This window comes from Rousettus aegyptiacus, unplaced genomic scaffold (assembly GCF_014176215.1).
Source record: "Rousettus aegyptiacus isolate mRouAeg1 unplaced genomic scaffold, mRouAeg1.p scaffold_m13_p_4, whole genome shotgun sequence".
In the NCBI taxonomy this organism is placed as follows: domain Eukaryota; kingdom Metazoa; phylum Chordata; class Mammalia; order Chiroptera; family Pteropodidae; genus Rousettus; species Rousettus aegyptiacus.
In genome coordinates this window covers 146,945,939-146,968,867 of record NW_023416307.1, presented here as the reverse complement: position 1 = coordinate 146,968,867, position 22,929 = coordinate 146,945,939, and the positions used below count along the sequence as shown (strand labels likewise).

Genomic DNA, 22,929 nt, shown 5'->3' with positions numbered 1-22,929 from the left:
TCAGCCATCAATAGTGGCTGTGCCTAGCACCCACCACACAGTCATCCACCTGATACGCGGACAGACCCACACCCTCTACACTCTCAAATGCTACTTTATAATCCAAATTTCCATGCCGTGGATGTGCACCTGATAAGAAGACATTGTTGGGTAGGAGACCATCATGCTTTGCACCGGAGTTCCTGGCTGGTTGCTCATCACGCTCTGACTCTGAGGTGGCTGCTGCACTCCCATTAGGCCTTGGAACCCCTGTTGACCAGACAGGACGGGCTGGTAACCTGCAGAGAAAAACCACCTTTTGAATGGGTTGTGCCAGGAAAAACACAAGTGATATTTGCTGGAGTGAGAGCACTTGTTTGTAAGGCAACCTTCAGACATCACAATCTCCACGTTGGGAATGTGTTATCTAAATGCTAATTTTCTAAGAATGTATTTTTTTTCTTTTTCTTTTTTTTTTGCTTCTAAGAGAAGCCAAAAGTATGGCTCAAAAAAATTGACTGATATTTCCATCCTTATGCAAAATGGTTCAATGAGGATGTTGTCAAGATGGTAAATTCTTCATGACACAATGGAACAGAAACCTCTATTGACATCAGTTGACAGCTATAAATCACAACTTTCATATATATCTTTTGCTTTGGTTTTGATGATATTCAGAGAATTCACTCATTATCAGTTCTTTTTTCCTAATTAAATTGATTCATTCTCTTTTGTTCATTTTTCTGCACAACCTCATTTTGCCCAGAGATGCCAATAGCCCATTAACTTTCCATGCATTCTATGTTCCATGTCTTCATGAACAAAATGGTTCACTACCCTGACTAATTCAATGTCCCTTGCCTTAGACAAAAGCAATGGCAATTGAAAGGTATGGAATCCTTTTAGTCTGTTTCATCACTGGCTCCCAAGAAACATTCTGGTAGAACCCTCCAATAAATGGCCATGTACATATAATGGATGATACAGAATGCAACATTTAAATGTATCTGTTTTGTATCCTCCTGAGTGCATTTTTGGTTGCGTTTCTTTCTTTTTTAGTGGACCAGAATTTATTCTAATTATTTTAATCCCCACCACCACAAGTAATTTAAGTATTAATTTTTTTTTAATTTTCAAATTACAGTTGACATTCAATATTATTTTGTATTAGTTTCAGATATACACTATAGTGGTTAGACATTTATATAATTTACAAAGTGATCCTCTCAATTAGTCTAGCACCCAGTTGGCACCATACATAGTTATTACAATATTATCAACTATATTTTCTAAACTGTACTTTACAACTCTGTGACTATTTGTAACTACTAATTTGTACTTCTTAATCTCTTAACCTTTTTTACCCAACCCCCTCCCCCAACCCTCCTTCCATCTGGCAACTATCAGTTTGTTCTCTGTATCTATGAGTCTCTTTCTGTTTTGTTTGTTCATTTATTTTGTTCTTTAGAATCCATATATAAGTGAAATCACATAGTATTTGTCTTTCTCTGTCTGACTTATTTCACTTAGCATAATACCCTCTAGGCTCATCCAAGTTGTTGCAAATGTCAAGATTTCATTCTTGACATTTGCATCTAGTCCATTGTATATATGTACCACATGTTCTTTATCCAATTGTCTATTGGTGGACACTTAGGTTGCTCTCATATCTTGACTATTAGTGTTTTGGATTTCTTCAATAAATAACCAGAAGTGGAATTGCTGGGTCATAAGGTGGTTTTTATTTTTTGAGGAATCTCTATATTGTCTTCCAAAGTAGCTGCACCAACTTTCAACCCCACCAACAGTGCATGAAGGTTCCCTTTTCTGCACATCCTCACCAACACTTGATGCTTGTTGACTTATTAATGATAGTAGCCGTCCTAATAGGTGTGAGGTGATATTTCATTGTGGCTTTAATTAGCATATCTCCGATGATTAGCATTGAGCATCTTTTCAAATGTCTATTGGCCATCTGTATGTCTTCTTTGGAAAATGTCAATTCTTAAAGGAAGACTGTAAACTACTCTTATAAATGTTGGGAAGAAAGTGCTGATTTAGGTGAAAGTGATATGGTGGCAGGGAAATAAAACAAATTCATTTCATGCTGTAAAATAAGGTCCTTTCAGAGCTCATATTATTAACCATACTGAAAACCTGAGAATAAATGCAACTGCTGTCTTAATATAATTCTCTGAGAGGGAATCTTTAAAATTCTAGATTTTCTTAACACAAAAGCTAAACTAAGTTTTATAATCAGATTTAAAAAATTGATACAAAGGATAAAAATGTTTCTAATCAATATGCATTGTTAATACATAACTATACTCTGAGTGCAAGTGAGAGTTATAACTATATTGAGTGAGATGGGAGAAGATAAAATTATATTATAGTCTTTACAGAGGACAACAGTTTACTATCCTTGGCTATACAAAAAAAAGCATCTTCACTTATCTTAGATATATTGTGGAAACAAGGCTTGCAAATGGTCGCTGCGTTAGGAGATCAACTCAGTTCATCAAATATGATGAAATAAGGTATAGCCATTCTGGAACAGCTGAAGGAGCATCTTGGGAAAGAGCCAGGTTGGGAGGCCTGACCTGGGCCTGTGATCAGTGGGCTGGAGCAAGTGTGTAATTTACAAATTACCTTTTGACCTTCTCTATATGTTACACTGTTTTACGTTCATGTTATTCACTCTACTTCGTTTTCATAGTAGTTGTAATTTGTTGAGTTATTTTGAATTTTTGTAAAGACGCTTCCTATTAAGAATATAATTAAGGGTGGTGGCCACCTTCCTACAAGCCACATTGCACCTACATAGTCAAAGCCTTTCCTTAATATGCTCTGCAGGTCTATTTAAGACTAATAACATCAGCTCAGAGGGCTGCCAACCTGAAAGTGTTCACAGTTTGTACGACAGGGAAAACCATCAGACTTGGGAAAAAGAAATGCGACTAAAGCCATGTCATAGTCCTCACTATCTCCCAGAATATCTCATATGCAGAGGCACTTTGGAGGAATTTCTTGCAACATTAATTGTAAAAAAAAAAAAAAAAAAAAAAAAAAAAAAGTTTTTTTATTATTTCCTATTGTCTAGGTCTTCCATTCTAGTTCTTGTATCCATTGGCCCTGAAAAAGTCTGTTTCTATATTACGATTTTATTTTTACATTATTCCTAGTCACCTCAAATTCACTGTGACAAGAATTATGACATGCATAAGAAAGTAACTTCCTATGGATGTAGGAAACAGTCTTCCCGACCATTTAGTGCTTTAGCAAAGGCCAGGCGGTGTAAACACACTTTCAAGTCCATGTAATGGTGGCTACAATAGAGTCTGATTTCCAGCTGAAGATTCAAAGCACAGGTTGAGAATGAGAGAAATGTCTTTTAAAATGAGGACTTATGTTTGGTCCTAGGTTGAAAGCCCAGCTGGCCTCAACGGACCCTTTGCAGAGGACACATGGCTACCAGGGGAATAGAAAAGAGGAGAGGAAAGGAGGGGAGAGAGGAGGGCAGGAGGGGACAGTGGCCTCGCTTCTGAGTATTATTTATGTATTCACTTACTGAATCCTTCCGTCCTTTCACAGAGTCATCTTCCAAATGACTCTGTTTCACAGAGTCTGTTCAAAAACAAATCGAGGTTTCCTACGAGAGATTCATTTATTACGCCAGCTCCAAACCAAAATTGGGGTGAAGGGAAAATAAGTCTTATGATAATAGAGATGTTAAGACAAACTGAAAACAGAGTATCTTGGAAGGAAGAGGAGGCACGCATCAGATGATACTGGAGAGAAAAAGCGAGGCAGTGGTGTGGCTTCTTCCCAGGAAAGGGGCAGAGCCTAAGATGGTGCCGTTCATCTTTGCACAGACACGGTGGCTGCTGTGTCTCCTTCCCCAGGCCTCCTCTGCTCGATGATTTGTGAACTTTAATATTCAGTTATGCATAGCAATGGGCTACCGGCTCTGCACTAGGCTTCCCACAGTAAACATACTTCAGACAAATAAAGATTGATGCAGGAAACAAATAATGCTCTACAATTTCAAAATGAAAACTTAAGTGTAAAGAAAGTCCAATTTATATTCATGAATCCCATCCATTACTCAATTCGTTCTCCAGGCAAGAAATTTACACCTGGAATGGTTTAATTGGAGGCACCCATTTCTGTAAATTATGTTACAGAAGGTAGGTAGCAGAATGGTCCTTAAAACAGGAGGCTATTCGAAATGTGAATGTGAGCTCTGGTTCGGGAATAGACAAATAGAAATGTGATAGCAGTGACCTAAGAATGAACTAACCGTGTCTGCATGGGACACACACCCGAAGGCAGAGATGCCTGTGCTGGTGGCAACCTGCTTATCTCGTCTATTCAAATGAAAAATGTGTTCCGGTTTGTCAGTTCCTAGCTGTGAAATGATCAGTTTTTCATATTTACTGAAGATGAGCAAGATATAATACATCTTAGAAAACAGAAACAGCAACAGTATCTGCCCTGTAGGCATGCGAGGGAGATCATAAAGGCATTAGCTGTTTTTATTATTTCTTTTTTCAGTCGAGATTAATTCAATTTTCAAGTCACATGTGTCATTTATTTTCCGAAGGTAAAAAGGTTAGGAGTGGACAAATGCTTCCTAGCAAATAAAAGAATGCCCTCTGCTAAGATTGAGGAGTTATAAGATTTAAAATGTCTGGATCTTATACATCTGAAATTTTAATAGTGTTTCTATTAAAATACAATAGTCATTGTATTTTATATTATTTGTAGTTGGAGGATAATTCATTAATATTCTGTCAAGGAAATATTTCTTGTGATGTAGCACAATTATGAAAAATCAGAATGTAAATTGATTAGGGATTATAAATGGGCATGATTGTGACTGACATTATTTTAACTCTTATCCGAATACTGTTTCAGATCCAACACTTTAGATATGAAAGAAATGACATAATAGTACCCCGTACTTTCAGCTGTTTGTTTCCCTGGCTGTTGCTGGTTCTGGAGGTTGAATATGGGGAAGGGTGTATTTAAGAGGGCAGATATCTACAGAGCAAATTGATCGAGAAGCTAGCCCATTCTCATCCCCTCTCCCAACCACCCAGGCACTGTAATTTTCATGTCATGTTTGTTAAGGGAAGTATTCTTAATATGGTAGAATATCTTTTCAAATGATTAAAGTTCATAATCTGCTTATTATAAAAATCAGTTATCTTGGATGAATGAAAATACAAATATTTTTCCAAGTTCCTAGGGAATCAATTAGCTGTTTGCTATGAATCCAAACTCTACTTTTTGTACATAATTTCGAGATTGAATTATAGTAGCTCTACTGCTGCATGGTTGGTGAATAACATAAAGAAGAAAAATGCTTATCCAGGACCGGTCTCTTCTTGCTGAATTTTTATAGTTCGTGCATTGCAACCCTTTCCAATATCTGCCTGGTGCTTCTTCTTGATTTCTTAACAATCCCTCTACACTTTCATCTCTGAACCATTTCCATTACAAACTAGCTAACTAGCTCTATTTGTTGATCACTTACTCTAATCCTAACAGTGAATTAAGTGCCTTAACCTTGTTGTCACAACAATCCTGGGAGGCAGTCACTAGTACTAAACTCCTTTTACAAAAGAAAGACAACTGCGACTTAGAGAGATGTAGGAATTTGTCGAGGTCATACAGCTAGGAAGAGGGAAAGCTAGAATTTAAGTTGCGGTTTTCTGATTTGGGCATCCTTAATTATAGTACTATTTATTATATACTCTTCAAACTTTTATACACTAGCATAATCCCTTAGTGTGACAAACACTCAGTGGCCATTTATTGCACTGTCTCCTCAACAGTTAAAACAATTGAGTAAAGAGGACGAGAGTTATGACCCACACTTTGTTGAACGAGGTCTTGCTAAGATCAAAGAAAGAAAGAAAATCAAAGACAAAGCATAAATCGCCCTGTCAAAATGAACTCATGCCACTTTATACGTTTTAAAACCTGTTACTAGATAACGAGACACCAGACAGGCAGTTGAGCTGGAGTGGGGCGGGAGTTAGTCAAACAGATCCTAGTCCTTTCATTTGCTTCCGTAGTTTCTAATCAGCCGATACCAGAGTTTTCAATACTAAGACTGTTTCAATAATTGTTCTCCTTACAATCTTCAAATGCTGTGTATTTCCTCTCAACTGTTTTCTCCAAAAGATGTTAAAATAAAAAGTTAATTTTATTTCCACATTATATGTAAGACCCATTTGGTCATTTGACTGTTCCAGGCAACCTAGCTGCCCCTAGGAAAGTCACTTGACCTTTAAAAACAAAAATATTATTCATAGTTTTGAAAGACAGAAATAGGTAAGAGAAGAAAGATACACAGGGACTCTGCAGAACAACCTAAGACATCAGATGAAGGCCTGGAGAAATCAAGACCCTTCAGGCCACTTAGGCTGTACTTTTGGAGTTTATAGACTGCTGTCATCATGCTTTCTAATTCTGTATGGAAGCAACTACCCCCTTAATGCTTCGGAGAGGCGGATTTGAAGTAATGGATGCCCCTTGCTTATGACCCCACCGCCTCACGTAGGGTGGAAGGTGGTTCCAACAGTTCTATTAACATTGACGCCTACCAGAACCAGGGGTCCTTGGGCGCTGAGGAGGGCATCTAATTTACTACCCTTTACAGAGCTGTCCTACTCTAATACAAGTCCCAGGTGATAAAGCCCACATGTGACAATGTAGGCCAAGTGGGGTCATCTTTGAAAAGCAAGGTATGAATCTTTTGAAGCTTTTTGTCTCTATGCCAACCTCGCAATTTATGGGACTTCAAACTCTTAAGTAGAACTTTTAAAGTGAGAAAGCACTGCAGATTAATTGGAAGGCTTTCTTAACCTTAAACGTGTTAAAAAAATTAAGATATAAGATAAAAATACCTAGCCTGGAAATCATAATTAGATACCATTCTTTTCTTAGATGTGAGGTAAAATACCACAAAATGGTCTTAAGAATTCAAAAAGAGAAGTACAAGAAATTGTTTTTTTCCCCCCCTGAAAACCCATAATGACTTCTTTCATCTTTGCGTCAATGTCTGCCTTCACCTTATTTCGTGGCGGTCTCTGCAACTATCTTTCTTTTCCTCACCGTTTATTATCCAGTGGTTTCAATTCCTTAGGAACAGATGCACAGTGACCTGCAAGGAGCCTGCGTGGGGATGGAGGTCATGCAGTATGTGTCCCAGTGACGATGAGGAAAGCCATGACAGGCGCTAAGTGGAACCATGCTTCCTGAAGCAGTAGTTCTCCTTCGTACTTGCTCTTTTGCTCATTAGCTTTCATACTGCACAGAGTGTAATTCTTAAAAGCCTCTTTACTGTCCCCTGAGAACATCCACGCATGGGTCATTTTCTAATGGCAACACACATCAGATGAACCATCCTATTACTGCAAGCTCGGGGGCCTCTCCGCTGCAATTATACCATCCTGATCCATGTTATCGCAACTACAAAGCTGGTTTTCTTTTTTTCTCTCTCGCCCTCTTTTTTTTTTTTTTTTTTTTTTTTTAAAAATCAGGGCAAACATGAGAGACATTGTTAAATGACTAGAGGAATGGATCATGCACAGAATTTCAATGCATGCCTCTGAGGGAAGCCGCCATTGAATTCCATTTTAAATGGAAGAGGCTGTCATATTATTGAAGCAATTTTCTGAACTTTTCTGGCCCACAGTGCTGTGCTGACAGCCAAGGAGCTTCAACAACTCAGAGGGAGAAAAGCTGCATGAAAGGCTCACAAATGTTTTACTTTCTTAATGAGGCTGCGTGGCTTAGAAGAAAGTGTGTCATTCTTGCATTGAATTCTTGCACCGCTACCAGTGCTAATTACGGACATACTTAAAACCAGGCTGGGTGGCAGCAAACTGCTGCTGAGGCAACATGAGGAACTCTTTCCCCAGACTAGACTTGAGGCAAAGTCAAGGTGAAGAGAGCTCTAATAATTGTCTCCATTGAAATATTCCACCTGCTGGATATTACTGTTGACAAATTGCGTTTTATCATCTGGACAGAACAGGATAAGCATGAGGTCAAAAGTCATGGGTCAAAATCATCGTGATCAAATTACTGTCACTGTCACTGTCACATAGCTGCAGGCTGTAAACTAGTCCCAGCCAACTATTTTGAAAATAAGTGCTATGGTCACAGATTCAATCTGTAGAGATCTATGTATCAGTACAACAGGGAAAACTATATCACAGGCAACAAATAATGAGCCAAAAGTGCCCTCTTTATGTAAGAAATCATTGTACATTATTTTTCCCAAAACTATCTTCTTTTTTTCAATTTCAGCCTGGCAGTGTTCTTACCCAAACATTATTCTAGTGGTAGATTTAATAGCAATACTGTTCCGGTGCAAAATCTACTGGAAGGCGACAGCAATAATTTAGGGCCAAGACAACAAAGACATGAGCTAAGGTGGGTGTTGTGGGGATGGGAAGAAGAGACACAGGAGAGAGCTACTTAGATGTGAGCTATCGGAAACTGGCATCTAGGAGTTTTCGTGGCATCACATGTTTGGTGGACAGGAGCTTGGATGAACTGACTGTACCATGATCGTGAATATAAAAGTTGTCTGCTGGAAAACTGACTCTCTGATAAACAAAAGCCATGATTTGTAGTTCTTGCTGATTTCCCTGGTGTAAATAGTTCCACCATGGCCAATTTCAAGCTACAAATGGTTTAACAATCAGCTGGCAACATTCCTAATTTTTTTAGCATTGCTCTTGGGAACCTGAACGAGAGAGCAGAGCGCTGGCACTCCACTGGCCTGAAGTCAATGTCGAGCAATCCAAATCCCAATCTGCTTAAATTTTATTCCTTTTATCCTTTTTTCTTCAAGCCTTATTTACCATTTACTTTTCGATATTTCATGTAGGAATGACTGTAGGAGCCATTCACAGAGCTTATGCAATTGGTGGAGATAGATAGGCACAGAAATTTATAGTGCACTAGGATAGAAGCATGTCTCAGACGCATGGATCCCTGAGGAGGGAGAACTACTTCCGGTGTGAGTGGGGAAATAGGAAGCATGGAATAGAAGGTTTCCAGGAGGTTTTTTGGATGTAGTGTTAGAAGAGGAGCAGGTGTTTGCTAATGGGGTGAGGTGAAGTGGGAATAATCAAGATAAAGGAGGTATAAACATAAGGACCAGCATGTAAATAGCCCAGAGATGTGAAAAATATGTTCAGGGGTTCCAAGTACTTATAGGTGGAAGCAGGTTAGACATGGAGAGAGGCAATACAGAAAGATAGAAAGGGAGCTGAGCTCAAATCTTAAGTCCATGAAGACCTTTTATAAAATGGAGCCTAATGTTGAAAGATTTAGGGTGCTCTGTACGATTTATAAGCAGAACAATAAAATGATGGACAACCATTTCATAAAGTTTTTTTAGGAGTCACTTGGGGGTTACGTCATGGGAGGTACGAAGACTACTGTGGGGGCATGGCAATAATTTAAGACAGAGACAATGAAGACATAAACTAAGGCAGGAGAGGTAGGGATGGAGAAAAGGGGCACATTAGAGAGCTACTTAGGATGTGAACTGTCAGAAACCGGCATTTGTGAGCAGTAGGGAGGGTATGACAGACAGGAGAAACTCAAGAATAAATCCTAAATTCTGGTTTGGTAAGAGAATTGACTGTCATGCCTTAGCCATACATCCAAGAAGGACAGTAAATGGAGATGCCCAATAAACACATGGGCAAAAGATTTCTAGGGCTTAGGCTAAAAGCCTGTCTAAGATATATATAAATATTTGGAAGCCATCAGGATATAGCAGCTCTTAGACCAAAATATTTATGAGTGGGTACAGATTGAGAAGACAGTCAAGATGGAGCCCTGAGGCACAATATTACTAAAATGTTGGTCTAAAAAAATGAAACCTAAATAGGAGAAATGAGAAGAGGTAGAAATGTGACAAGGAGTAGAGCTGCAGAACAGCCAAGAAAAAGAAGAATGTAGACCCTAGGTTCAAAAAAAAATACTGGTGACCTTGGCAAAAGCAGAGACAATACCAGGTAAAGTAGCCAGACAAGAAGGGAAAGGAAGGAAAGGGATCCTTTCGAGAAACAACGGTGAGACCAAGTGCTAAGCAGAGAGCTGAGGGGAACAGAGGGTTGGCGAAACTTTGTGGTTTTGTTTTTGTTGCTGTTTTAAAATGGGATAAATGTAAGGGTTTTTACATTTTAGAAAGGAAAACAAAGAGGATAAGATTAAAAATATGGAAGAGAGTTAAAAAAAAATCTATGAACCTGTCATGATTCATACATAGCACATTAAACATCAAGGGATGCATACAATCAGGAAGTTTGGGACCCGAGTGACAGAGGGTCTGCATTTTCTACCTGGACTTTCTGATAGCTTTCAGTGTCACCTCCTCGCTATTATATACCTCATTTGATCCAGCAGTAAAGTGTCCTGGGTCTTTCCTCTCTGCCAAGTTGGTTGAAGACACAAGACAGCTCAGGGAGCTTATGAGGAGACATGACAATATGCTCCAATGTGGGGGAGGCAAGAGAAGCAACCCAAGACTTCTAACTTCTAACAAGATCTGAAAAAAAGAGGTTCTTATTTATTTTATGAATATGATCTGTGTTCACATGGAATTGCAATAACTGAAAGAAATCTTCATTAGAAATAAAGGAGAAGCTCACGGTCCCACAAACTCACCACTCAGAATTAATTGACAGGATCCAATGGTATGATGACATGCTCTACATTATACAGTGAAGTAGACAATCAAATGAAATTTCCACGAAGAAACCAAAACAAGCATCGGTAAGATGTTTTCTGTTTCATCACAAATACACACTCCTTGAGCATATATATGCAAAATGCAAAGCACTAATCTTTTCAAAACTTAGTTTCTTTTGACTTTTCTTTAATGTTTAGGTCTATATAATCAGTGAGTATTGAATTTCAGAATGCCAAGAAAGTTAAAAATAAAAATAAAAAGATCAACCTCCCCAACCCCACCCCAACACACACACACAAAAACTAATCTTGGTATAAATGTATGTATTCTACCACTCTATAACCAATGTATTCTATAACCAATGTTTTCCAAGGAGAATTTGGGGATAAACATTTGTAAAGTTTTCATTATATTTAGAATTTGGAGAAGATGACTTCTGATTCCCTTTTATTCTGCATCTTCTTCAATATTCCAACAAATGGCCCCAGAGTAAAAGCCTCTGGGCACCAGATGATGTCACAACTCTGAACAATAATAAAGAGATACTTTCTGTTTATCTGCATAATCAACTCATCATTATTTTTAGTAACAGCAATAAGAAATATCTTTAATCTCACCACGTGGGAAACTGTTATTTAAAAGCATGGTTTTTATCTGGATTGAGACAACAATCAGAAGTCTTCAGGCTTGTCCATACAAATACAAAAATGTGCTTATCTATTCAGCTGGCCGGAATTGGAGGCTGTGGTCAACACTTAAATCGGATTTCACAATAATTAAAGAGAAAATAAAACTGAGGGACAAATGGTCTGTCCTGAAGACTCTTTCAATCATCCCTCTAGGGCAGGCTGTCTCCACCATGACAGAGCAGTTTTATTTTTTTAATGGCCTGCTCCAGGGATGGAAGAGAAATGGTTCAAATCATTCACTTGTTAACGTTTCGCCTCAACCTAAGGCATTTAAGGATAATACTTACATTTTATCATGGTTAAATGCTTTTATGAACATCCAAATGGAGCATGAGCATTGTAAGACAGTCACAACCTTTGTTGCCCGAGGTTCCTTTTGAGGCCTTGAAGGAGCTCCCCATGGCTTGGCACTGCCAGCTCTCAGCCTTCAGGCAGAGGGAACCTTCTGAGCAGAATGTGGAACCGCTGTTTTTAGTGTAATGAGATGGTGCAAACACACGAAGAGGCCTCAAGTTCTCTCCTTGGCAGGACACTGGGCTACTCCTACAGATAGTGCTGAGAGAGTGTTAACCAAGGCCCGCCCTTTCCCCAGCAAGGTCTGCATGATGCCATCTCAGAGCTTTGGATTCTGGTTGTCATTCAATCCTGCCTCATCATCTGTCTCTACCTCTGATTTCCTGCTTCTCCACTGCCTGGAGATCTTCTCCCTGGGTCAGTGGTTCTCAGCATTAGCTTGTCTCTCAATGACTTTTTGGAGGGCCAGTTAAAACACAAATTGCTGTGTTCCAGCCCCCACAGGTTCTGAGGTTGGGGCCTGAGAATTTGCCTTTCTGACCAGTTCCCAGATGATGTCGATGCCACCGGTCTGGGGACCACACTTTGAGAATCACTGCTGGGCCTTGGCTCTCAATAAATATTGCCTGGTTCTCAATAAAAACTCTCAATAAATATTGCTTGGCTCTCAATAAAAATTCCCCTGGTTTAATCCACCCATTTTTTCCCCCCTCAGAGTGGCCGATGAGGTCTGGCAAACACACTCTGTAGGAGGCCATCTCTCCCCTCTGACTTCATTTTCCCTATCTGTAAAATGGGAACAACCCTCTTCTCCAGGGGTGTTAGGATGGACTAAGATTCACTTTGCAAAACACATCCTAGTGATTGAGCACCTGAGGATGACCAGTACGTTCAACTATCCTCCCCTTGCTTTTTGCACTTTCTGCCTTGTATGAACTTGAATTATATTTCATTACTTATTTAGGTCTTGCTTCCCAGGTAGCTTACAACCCACAGGGAATCAAAGCATGACTCTGTCTAGTCTCATATTCTACATTCAGCACCTCAAGAACACTTATCGGTGATGTTGATAAAGAAACTCCCCTTATTACACACATCCTAAAAGAATCCTGTAATGTCACATAATAGAAAATAAGCCAACAAACAAAAACCTAAAGAGGAGAACGAAGAAGCGTTTTACTCAGAACAGAGAGCCCAAAATCCCTGCCCAGCATGAGGGGTGGCAGAAGAAAAACTTTTATGATCACAGCAGAATACAGAAAAAAACTGACCAGACGTCAACTTTCTCCTACCCTCTTTTCCTCTAAAACAGTCCCTTCTAATAGCAAAACAAGAGGGCATGGTGCAGTTTTCTAATTCTACCTCTTGCTTTTGGGACAGGTGCAGGGATAGGACCAAAAAAAGGAGAGGAAGGAGATAGGGGAAGGAGTGAAGAAGGGAGTGGCGAGGGGAGGAAAAAAGAGTCCGAGACACGTTATGTTCCGCATTCTCAGATCTGCCAGCACTTGTGAGGTATCTCGGAAACCAAGCCAGATTTTTGTAGCCCCATACTTTTTAGGACATAACTGAGTTTGCTAACCAAAGGTTATACTTTCTTGTAACCATGTTGCAACTTTCATTTGGCTTAGAAACAAACTAACTAACTAACTAACTAACTAACTAACTAACTAACTAACTAACTAACTAACAAAAAACACAAGTACCAAGAGACCTGGACCTCCCTTGTTTTCCCTGACAGAGCATATAGCATACTCCTGATATACCTTGCTTTTCTGAATCTCTTCTTGGCCCCCACTAAGCCTGCAGTCATTCAACTGACTGCGCACAATGGTTCTGGAGATTTCCTGGTCCAATGAGCTGTGGGGGATGAAGCTGAGGTTTAGAGGGCTAAGAAGCACTTGCACAAGATCACACACAGAATTTCTCACAAACTGAGGACAAAATCCCATTTTCCTGTTAGTCGCTTTGCTAGCATACATGCCGTAGTACTTCCTCCAAATGTGATAGACTGGACTGCTAGGGATATTTTTGATTTCTAGCCCCATGTCTGTTAGCTCTACTGCTATTATCATGCTATTAATAAGAAACTGGAGAATATGTCTCACATATGCAAACTGGAGCTCACCTGGCTTGTTTTCAGAAGCTACCAACAGACTTTTCTAAGACAGCATGCAGTAGGGCATTCAGCAGAAAGAAAATAAGTTTTGGAGGTTCAAGAAACTTAGAATGAGTTGCAAAGAACAGAATCAAACCATCTCTTGTGAAACTGTCATCCGAGCTGTATCCTAATGTTTACATATAGATATTAGCAGTTATTTACCGACAGACAACGTTCTGAGGAGGTCATATAGTATAAACCACATTTGTTCTAACTCAATCCAGGAAAAGCAAGCATTCTCTGTTCATCATCCAAGGTAGCAGTAACTTTATTGTGTGTGCCTTACTGTCCTCACTGAGCTAAGTGCTTTAGAAGCGGGTATAATTATTATTCTCGTTTTACAGAGGATAGAACTGAAACCTGAGGAATCGAGTAGCTTGTTTAAAACCGTGCAGCCCAGAAGTGCCAGAATTAAAACCCTGGTATTCGGCTGGTTTCTTCCTCACCCCCTGGTCCTGGCAGGGAGCAGAATGCCACTCGAATGATTCATGTGAAGGATATTAATAAAGAGAGCATTGCCCAATGAGTGGGCAAGGGACCCACACACAGGCAAGGAAGGCACCCAGAGACTAACAACAGTGGGGAACTGTTTTCTCCCCTTGGCCTGAAGGTCTCCTGAGAGAGCCAGTTTCACCAGAAGCCAGTAAGAGCTGAAGGGGCCATATGAAGAACCAACTACATCCCAAGGCAATGGAAAGGGTTGAGAGACTCTGATATCTTTCTCTCTCTCTCTCTCTCTCTCTCTCTCTCTCTCTCTCTCTCTCTCTCTCTCGGTGTCTCTCTCTCTTTCTGTCTGTCTGTCTGTCTGTCTGTCTCTCTCTCTCTCTGTTTGCCTCTGATCTCTTGCTGTTGATACCTCCTTTTAGCAGAACCCACCTGGAAGCCACAGGGTAAAGGAACCTGAGAGATGCAGTTTGTGAGGTCAGAAGAGAAGAGAGAATGACTAAGTGACAGGAGGAGAGGCAAACAGAATAGGTAACACTTCCCTTCCCTTCAACAATTACAAGAATGCATTCCTACAGGCTATTCGAATGAAGATTTTAAAGAGAGTCGGATAATAATCTTAGCAGAGTACTGCCTCTCGGTTTTATAGATCTTTTTATTCCCCTCAGAAATGATCCTTTTTAACACCTGATAATATGTCAGACCATGCACTTAGCATGACTGCTTTGGCAATTAAGTAAATGTTAACTCTCAAATTTTTATGTCATTAGATATTAGGGCAGAATATTTGACTCTCTGCCCGAATGCCTGCCTTTCCATTTTGAGGAAATAGCAACATTTGTAAGGAATTGATAATAAGTTAGGAAGTACTATTAAGTAATGTTACTGTTTAAATATCCTGTAGGGCAAAGAAAAAAAAGTTAAATTGTGATTCAACTCAAGCAGTACTACTCATCTTTTGAATCTGACTTTTTCTTTGCTGGCTGCAGATCCAGATGGCTGAGATTAAGTGGATAAAATAGGCAAAAAATTATAAGGGGAAATGAAAAAGAAAAAATGGTATCTAGTTTATTTCTACAATGACTCTAACTGATCCTTGCATTCCTCAAGCACATTTGGTTTAGAAACAGCTCTGTTATAAATTAGTCTCAAATTTAGTACATTTAGCCATTATTTTTCAAATATTTAAAGCAATGATCATTAAGATGAAATGGTGTAAAGAAATATTGAAATGAGACTTTAGAGAAGCATTCTGGTGTTAAACCTAAGTTTCTACTTCCTGATGGAAAAATCACAGGCTCTGTGGTCAGACAGACAAGGGGCTAAATGCCATTGTTCACTCACTGGCTGTGACTGGGGTAAGTTATCCAAAATCTGTGAGCATTGTTTTGCTTGCTTATTAACAGGGGGCTATTGATTCCCAATTCCTGGGGCTTTTCTGAAGGTCAAATAAATATCGGATGATGTGACATACATTCTTCAGTACGTGTCATTTTCTACAAAGAAGCTGGCATTTTTCCCCACCAAATGGTGCTACGTAAATGACAGTATTTTCGTTCCTTGCAGAATTATACCTTAAATGAAAAACAAACTGGGTGTTGGTAACAGTACTACGATGGACCCCACCTGCCCCCTCCCCTGCAAAAAATAATCTTTGAACTGCTCCTTCTAGCTGACAATATTTGGGCTTCAGTACCCCAAATCTCCTACGAGCCAAGGCACCATCATTCAGCACAATCCAAGTGGATGCAACCACGGGTGAGGCAACGATTGTGCTGTTCTGCCCTTGTGGAAAGTATAATTTCTAGAAGCAAAAAGCAGCAGAATTAGCTCTGAATGTAAAGGTAGGCAAAGCACCATATAGCAGGAGTGCAAAAGGCAAGCTGTCGTACCTGGGGGCATTCATTTGGAAGCAGGCTCAAGAGTCTTTTGGAAAGGCACGTGGGGCCGGGACTCTAGCACTGGTGGCATGCCAATTTCTAGGCTCTGGCTGTAGGACAGCCAGGGCACCGTGTTCTTTAATTAGAGCTTCTCTTCCATGTTTAATCCCAAGAGAAACATGAGGCTTCCTTTTGTGCCCATACAAGGAACAAACCCACTTCCCCTCCGTCTCTTGCCTCCTAACCAAAGCTATGCTCCCCTTCATCTAAGGGTGTCTCGGTGCAAAGGGGTGCTGAGTGCACCCCGAGTTCAAGCAGGCACCTTTCAATCTTTTTTGGTGACTTATTAAATGGAGGCCCCTGTCATCACATCAAAGAGAAGATGCAAAGCAGGTGCCCTCCTCCGCTTGCTCAGGCTGGCTGCTCTCTCTAGGGTCTGTCTCCTGTCTCCTTAGACTATTGCAATGCTTCCGGGTACCTCAGACCCCTGAGACCCTCCAAGGGGCACAGAGCATTTTCCACTTTGTGAACATTTCTACCCAAACCATTTTGCATGATTTTTGTGCTAGATGATAAAGCAAGTTATTTTCAAGAAAAAGTATAATATTTTCAATTAATATGGATTATATTGCAGTATTCCTTCAAATGCAATATTTAATAATACTCATGATATGTATGGAACAATTTTACTTTTTCTTCATTTAACAAATTAAATATCATGTTTCATTTAGTTTCTATTTAACTATGTGAGGGAAAAAAATCATGATTTGTGAATAAATATCTTGCAACATTGTGCTTGGGGGCCAAGTGAATAATAAAATGGACGTTTAAATTAAAGACACGTTAAAGTTGCAAAATAGATCTAAAAATGCTTTTTAACTTGATGTTTGGAAATATTACACTTTGTAAATTAAGATGTAACTGGCTGGTTTTGATGATTTTGTGTTTTGTTTCTAACCGATAAGACAAAAGAATTCTTGGAGCTAACTGCAAGCACTTATTCACAAAATACACACTATAGATTACAGATAGCCTTTAGTTCTCCTAAACAAAAGCTAGATTGGATACAAATGTCATTATTTTTCTCTTTGAAACTTTGAAATGTATTGTATTTATTTTTAATCACTAATTTATATATAGTATTACATTATCCAAAAGGGCACAAAATAAAGATTAAAATCTACTTCCCTCACTGCTAACACAGCAATTATATATATATATTTATATATATGTATATATAAATATATATTTATATATATGTATTTATGTATTTATATATATTTATCTATATAGTTATATATATGTGTATATGTATATATATACGGTGATCGTATGTGTCTGTTATGCCTGTTTCTTGAGTGTAATATTAATATCCTTTACTCGCAAATGTGTATGGTTCAGATGATACTTGTACAATGACTATATATGCATGTACGTATACACAGACATACACAGACATATATACATTTACATACATATATACGTATGTTTGCATGTGTTTGCGTACTTATATTTATGCATAAATATATATATATTTTTTTAGGAAACTAGTGAGAATTTTATTGAAATGAGTTTAGATGTTACTTTTTTTTCATAAATTGCATTGCAATATTTGTTGTTCCCTCTCTTTAACCAATGGTCCATTTTGCATCCGTGTTAAACAGTGTATAGCTAGAACTGAAACTATTTAAATCAGTTTGGCAGATAATTGGGTTCAAAACGGTGCCAAAAGAAACAAACGAGTGATTGAGTCATGGCAATGCTCTCTCCTCTCATCTTCACTAACAGCCTCCCACTCGGAAAGCATCTTCAGAATTCTTTTTCTGGGGGTGGAGGCTGGGGTGGAATGGAGTGCTTATAATAATTGGAAGTATTAATCTCCTTTAGATTGATATTTTACTGTTTGTAACAGCATGAATTTCCAGAAATCCTTAAGTCCACTGTTTGAGAAATGCTGCTGAACTTCCTCACGAGTGGGAGAATCAGGCTATGAAATAATAGGTACCACTAGGAAGTTTATTGATCAGTGACTCTGACATTTAACAGTTATAGAAGAATACAGGTCACATCGAAAATGTGATAAAAACCTTGGACTCTTTTTCTAGTCAATTATACCCAGGCACATATAAAAAAAAACATTGTGCATAATATTTTCCTGGTTTTACAAACTCCAGGACTGCAGTTACAAAATTCAGAATTTAAAACTCTTGATCTGGCAGGAATGATGAGTAATTCTCATTCTTTCTTATTCAAATATAAGATAATTTGAATGGAGGCCACTTCTCAATATACTCCTCCAGCAAGGTTCTAAGTATTAAAAGGGAGTGGATGAGAGGGAGGCAGGTCTTGAAGAATTCACAAGGAATAAATTTACATCGATGAAGAACAATTTAATGTCACTCAGATAAGTTCCGGCATCTCTGACTGATCCAAGAGAGACTACCAACAGAAGTAAGATGTTCATTTGAGAGGTCTTCGTGAATTGAATTTTGAAAGGAAGTTGTCCTGATATGGACATCTCTAAATATAAAATACATTATTTAAAATGTTCCTCATTTAGCAACATTTTCAGCAATGCTTTTTAATTGTTCATCATACAGGAAACATTTTTATTCTATTATTAAATTGGTAAGTACATTCTGGGGAGGAACGTTCTCCATCTTACCTCAGCTACAATCATGAAAAACACTGAGTTGTTAAGCTTTTTTATAGCTCGTCATCAGTATGACTGTCATTGTCTTACAAAGACAGACATTGTCTTACAAAAACGTTTGATTAAAATGGAATCCGTAGAACCTCCAGATAAAAACAGCAGCTTAGCTGACATTGTGCCATCATGATGCCAGAAAACGCAAAGCTGCAAAAGCCCGTGTTGAAATAGATGTAGCACAAGACGCCGCATTGCACAATAATTAGTTTCATTATTAACTTACTAAAAACACATGGAGTTATTTCTTTTGAGAATAAAATTTTAATTAAGGAAAGTTAGTTTTTCAGCAGGTGAGGGCCCTTGGAAAGCTTACATGATGAAATTTCATGACCAACGATTCCTAAGCGGCCTGGCATTATTAACAAGATCATGATGAAGGACATAGCTGAGCAGTTTAAAAATAGATGATTACAACTGCTTTGCCTAGGTGTGAAAGAGCTGCTGTTTGATATCTAATACTCATGACTCTACATCTAATGATGTCTCAGTGGATGCAAATATCTCATCCTAAGACCAGTACAAACATTAATCTTTGGAAGGATGCACAGATGATTACTGTTTTATTTGGTAGGCACAAACTGTTAAGTCATGAGAGGCAGTATCTCATAGTCAAGACCCAGCCTTGGGAGACAGATTCCTTGTGGATTCTGGAGCAGTTACCTCCCTTTGCCAAACCTCTGTTTCCATCATCTATAAAAATGGGACGGTGACGCAATCGAGGACATCAGTCTCGTGGGCTCAGGGGAGGAATAAGTGGTATAATACCTATAAGAACATTGTCTGGCATATGGAAAGCACTTCAGTTGCTTTTCATTTATAACTTTAAACAAATAACCTGGTGTTAGAAATTCACTTGCTGCTAAGAGTACAACACCCCCAGGGTTTCCCCCCAAAGTCATCACACTCTAATAATATGCTTCATCTTCAGATTGATGTACTTTTTACTCATTTTTCAAGACATAGTTTTGAGTCCTATGAATAACAAGAGAGTCAACGATTCGGCTGAAGACACGGCTAAGAAAGACATTTTTTAAAGTATAAAATCCTTTTTATCTCAGGTCAATGAAAAGTAAACTATCTACGAGGAACAGCCCGCTGTAGGCAAAAACAATTGCACACTAATAATACCAGGCTCTGTTTCAGAAGTGCGATTGTGGAAGAGCAGCTGACCCAGGCTCCAGTTTGCCCCTGGGCGGGAGGCTCGGCAACAACGCACCAGCCCAGGCAAAGCCTGTGCAGCTGTCCTCAGGCCTCCGACGCCCTTTCATTTTTTCTGCAACTAAGAAATCTGTGATCACCACACAGATGATTGCCCAAAATAAAGTGGAATAAAATGAGAGGAGGATTAGATATTACATAGGTGAATTTACTGGACTGGAAAGAAAACTGGTTGGCTTTGAAAAGGCATAATGGAGATGTGATAGAGAATCTGAGATTGCGGGGGCCACCCGGGAGGGTGCTGCCTCACCTCCGAATGCAGAAAAGACACCCAATCTCTGACAGAAGGATTGCTGTACTGATCACTGACCAATAGTTTGACAACCTGAAGGGCAGCTCAATACTTTTACTTAGTTATATGTTTCCTGACAAGTGACATAACCATCTTGGGCCTCAGATTCTTCACCATCGATGCAACTGTAAAGGTAGGGTCCTGAGCTAAATTGGACATGTTTAAGATCTCTTCTGAGTCTAACATTTTAAAATTTAAACAGAATTGCTTTACTGAGAACAATCAAGTAAATAATTATTCTGACATGAACTTTTTAAGCCTTGGAAGATGTTTCCTTTTTGAATGTCTTTCCTTTTTATCCCACTCCCAAGAATAGCTGATATTGCTACTAGATACTTCAACAGATGCCCCCAAATGTTTGAAATTAAATCTGTCAAATTCATCAAAGTTTCTGACGGTGCAATAACCAGCTGCAACCAAAATTAGAACTTTAATGGCTTCAAAGAACAGCTACATTTGCTACTTAAAAAAATGATATTGAGCCTGAACCAAATCTGATAATAAGTTTGTTAAAAGATGAAAAAGAATCTTGCCTGATGTGAATTAGATTTTCCCAGAATCTGTTAAAATCAATCATATCAATATCTTTTGGGAAAAACAAATAATAAAAAAAGCCTCTTGATCTGAACAGAGCATAGTCCAAAAGGACTTTGAAATTATTTTTAATATATATGACTATGCAATGATTTTAAAAAATCACTTTTCTTCTCCTTCTCGACTACAATCCCGGTAAGAGACTGCTTCTGTGTTATTTATCTTTGTTTCATTGTTCCCACTTTGCTACTCCATAGGCTCTATGCAGTTACGACCCCTGTACACAGCAGATGCTTAATAAATGAATTGTTATTTTTGAATGAATGCTGAGAGAGGAAACAGGATTCCTGCTTGGTGTTATGTGACATTGCGCTTAGACTTTTTTTTTTTTTTTTTTTTCCTAAAAAGTGGAAACCAGAGGCCAAGAAGTTAAACAAGCAATGGAGACTGAAGTATGTGGGACCAGAGGAAATGATCTAAAAAGTCCAGATAGGAAGAACTGTGATCCTCCATTCTTCTGATGCCCCACCCGGCCAAGTGTGACTCTAGTTCCGAGAAAGAGGCGATTCTCAACAAAAGCCGGAGAAAGGAAATTCTCTCCCAACAGAGCCTCAGGTCACATAGCTGAACACTAGGGCTTTGGGTACAGCACGTAACTCACTATACCTCAGTTTCTTAAGTGAAAGATGAGAGCGCTGGATGATTCCTCTGGCTCCAGCAACTTATGACCTTAACGTTTTGTCAATATCCACAGGCATCGTCCTGCTCTACTTTGAAAATCCTGGGTCTTTATCGATGATTAATTAATTCTGTTTGTCACACCAAACAGCCATCCGTTGACCAAAATTACATATAACAGCAGTGATCCCCTACATAAATCACCTTAAATGACACAAACCGTCTATCAGGGCATAGAGAATGGTACCATGGGAATGCAGTCAGAATAATACTTCTGCAGGGTTTCTACCATGCTCAGAAATGTCACTCAGCTATTGTGGTAGCAACCAAAGTTGGCAAAGTCACTGCCCACCAGCGAAAACGCCTAATGAAATATGTTCTTCCTTCTGAAGGCTGGGTATTGTCCAGGCCATTCTTCAAGTCTTCTAAAACCATGGCAGCCACTGTTTCACCACAGTCACTGCTGTTTGTGGTAAAAAAGAACCACACGCTATATCGGAATTCTCTGTCCCTAAGTCATCAAGATAAAAGGCTATCATTCCAAGAAAAGCAGCAGCTTGAGCTATAAAAGCATCAAATAGTTCCCAAGACTGAGAAGACTGAGCCATTTATCAATCTTACTAGTATGTACCCTTTGAAAAACTGCCGTCAGTAAAACCGAGCTACTCTTTCCTATGCTAAGCCGGTGAAAAGAACAGAAGTGAGTAAAAGGAGACATTTTAGATGTGTCTAAAAGACCAAAGATGTTTCTTCTTTAAGAAAAATTTAGAAGCCCAATTTGGGACTCCGCTTGGAAGAAGAGCATCACATAAAATAGATTTGGTTTTAATCCCAGAGATAAAAAAAAATAGAGCCTATTTGAGATGAGTATTGTGCAGTCAATAAAGGCTGTGGTTGAGAAGCCCTCTAGCTGCTCTTATATTTGCCTGGATGCAATGAGTTCTATTAACCATCACAACGCAGCAGATTTAAGTAGTGAGTCACTTGGATTGTGAAACCTCCCCTTAGTGGGCGACATATCCCCACACTCCCACAAAGTTGTACACTTTTTTTTTTTTTTTTTGTAGTCAGGGATAAATTTCTGTGAATTTTCAAGCCAAACCACCATATGCTCCTCTAAGCAATGCCTCTCCTCCCACACTATGTTTCGACATCATGTTGACTTTTCTGTTTCTTGACGAAGTGGTAGTAAGGCTATGGCTACAGGAATGCATACCTTCCTAGGCAGACAGCAAAGAAAGTTCACCCCAAATTTCCAGCAAGGTGGCCTGGATGGATAGACAGAGATCATCCTAGCGCAATCATCCTGAAACTACTCCAAAGA

The 22,929-nt window shown here is 39.0% G+C and overlaps 1 protein-coding gene across 40 annotated transcripts in view; it reads right to left on the bottom strand.

Annotated features, from left to right (window-relative positions):
• Window positions 1-22,929, bottom strand: part of ARPP21 (cAMP regulated phosphoprotein 21) — a 293,441-nt gene that overhangs the window by 3,984 nt on the left and 266,528 nt on the right. For all 40 annotated transcript variants that reach the window (XM_036219282.1, XM_016123975.2, XM_016123981.2 and 37 more), the window contains one exon: window positions 130-278. In XM_036219282.1, the coding sequence (XP_036075175.1) occupies window positions 130-278 (149 nt within the window). The remainder of the gene's footprint in view (window positions 1-129; window positions 279-22,929) is intronic.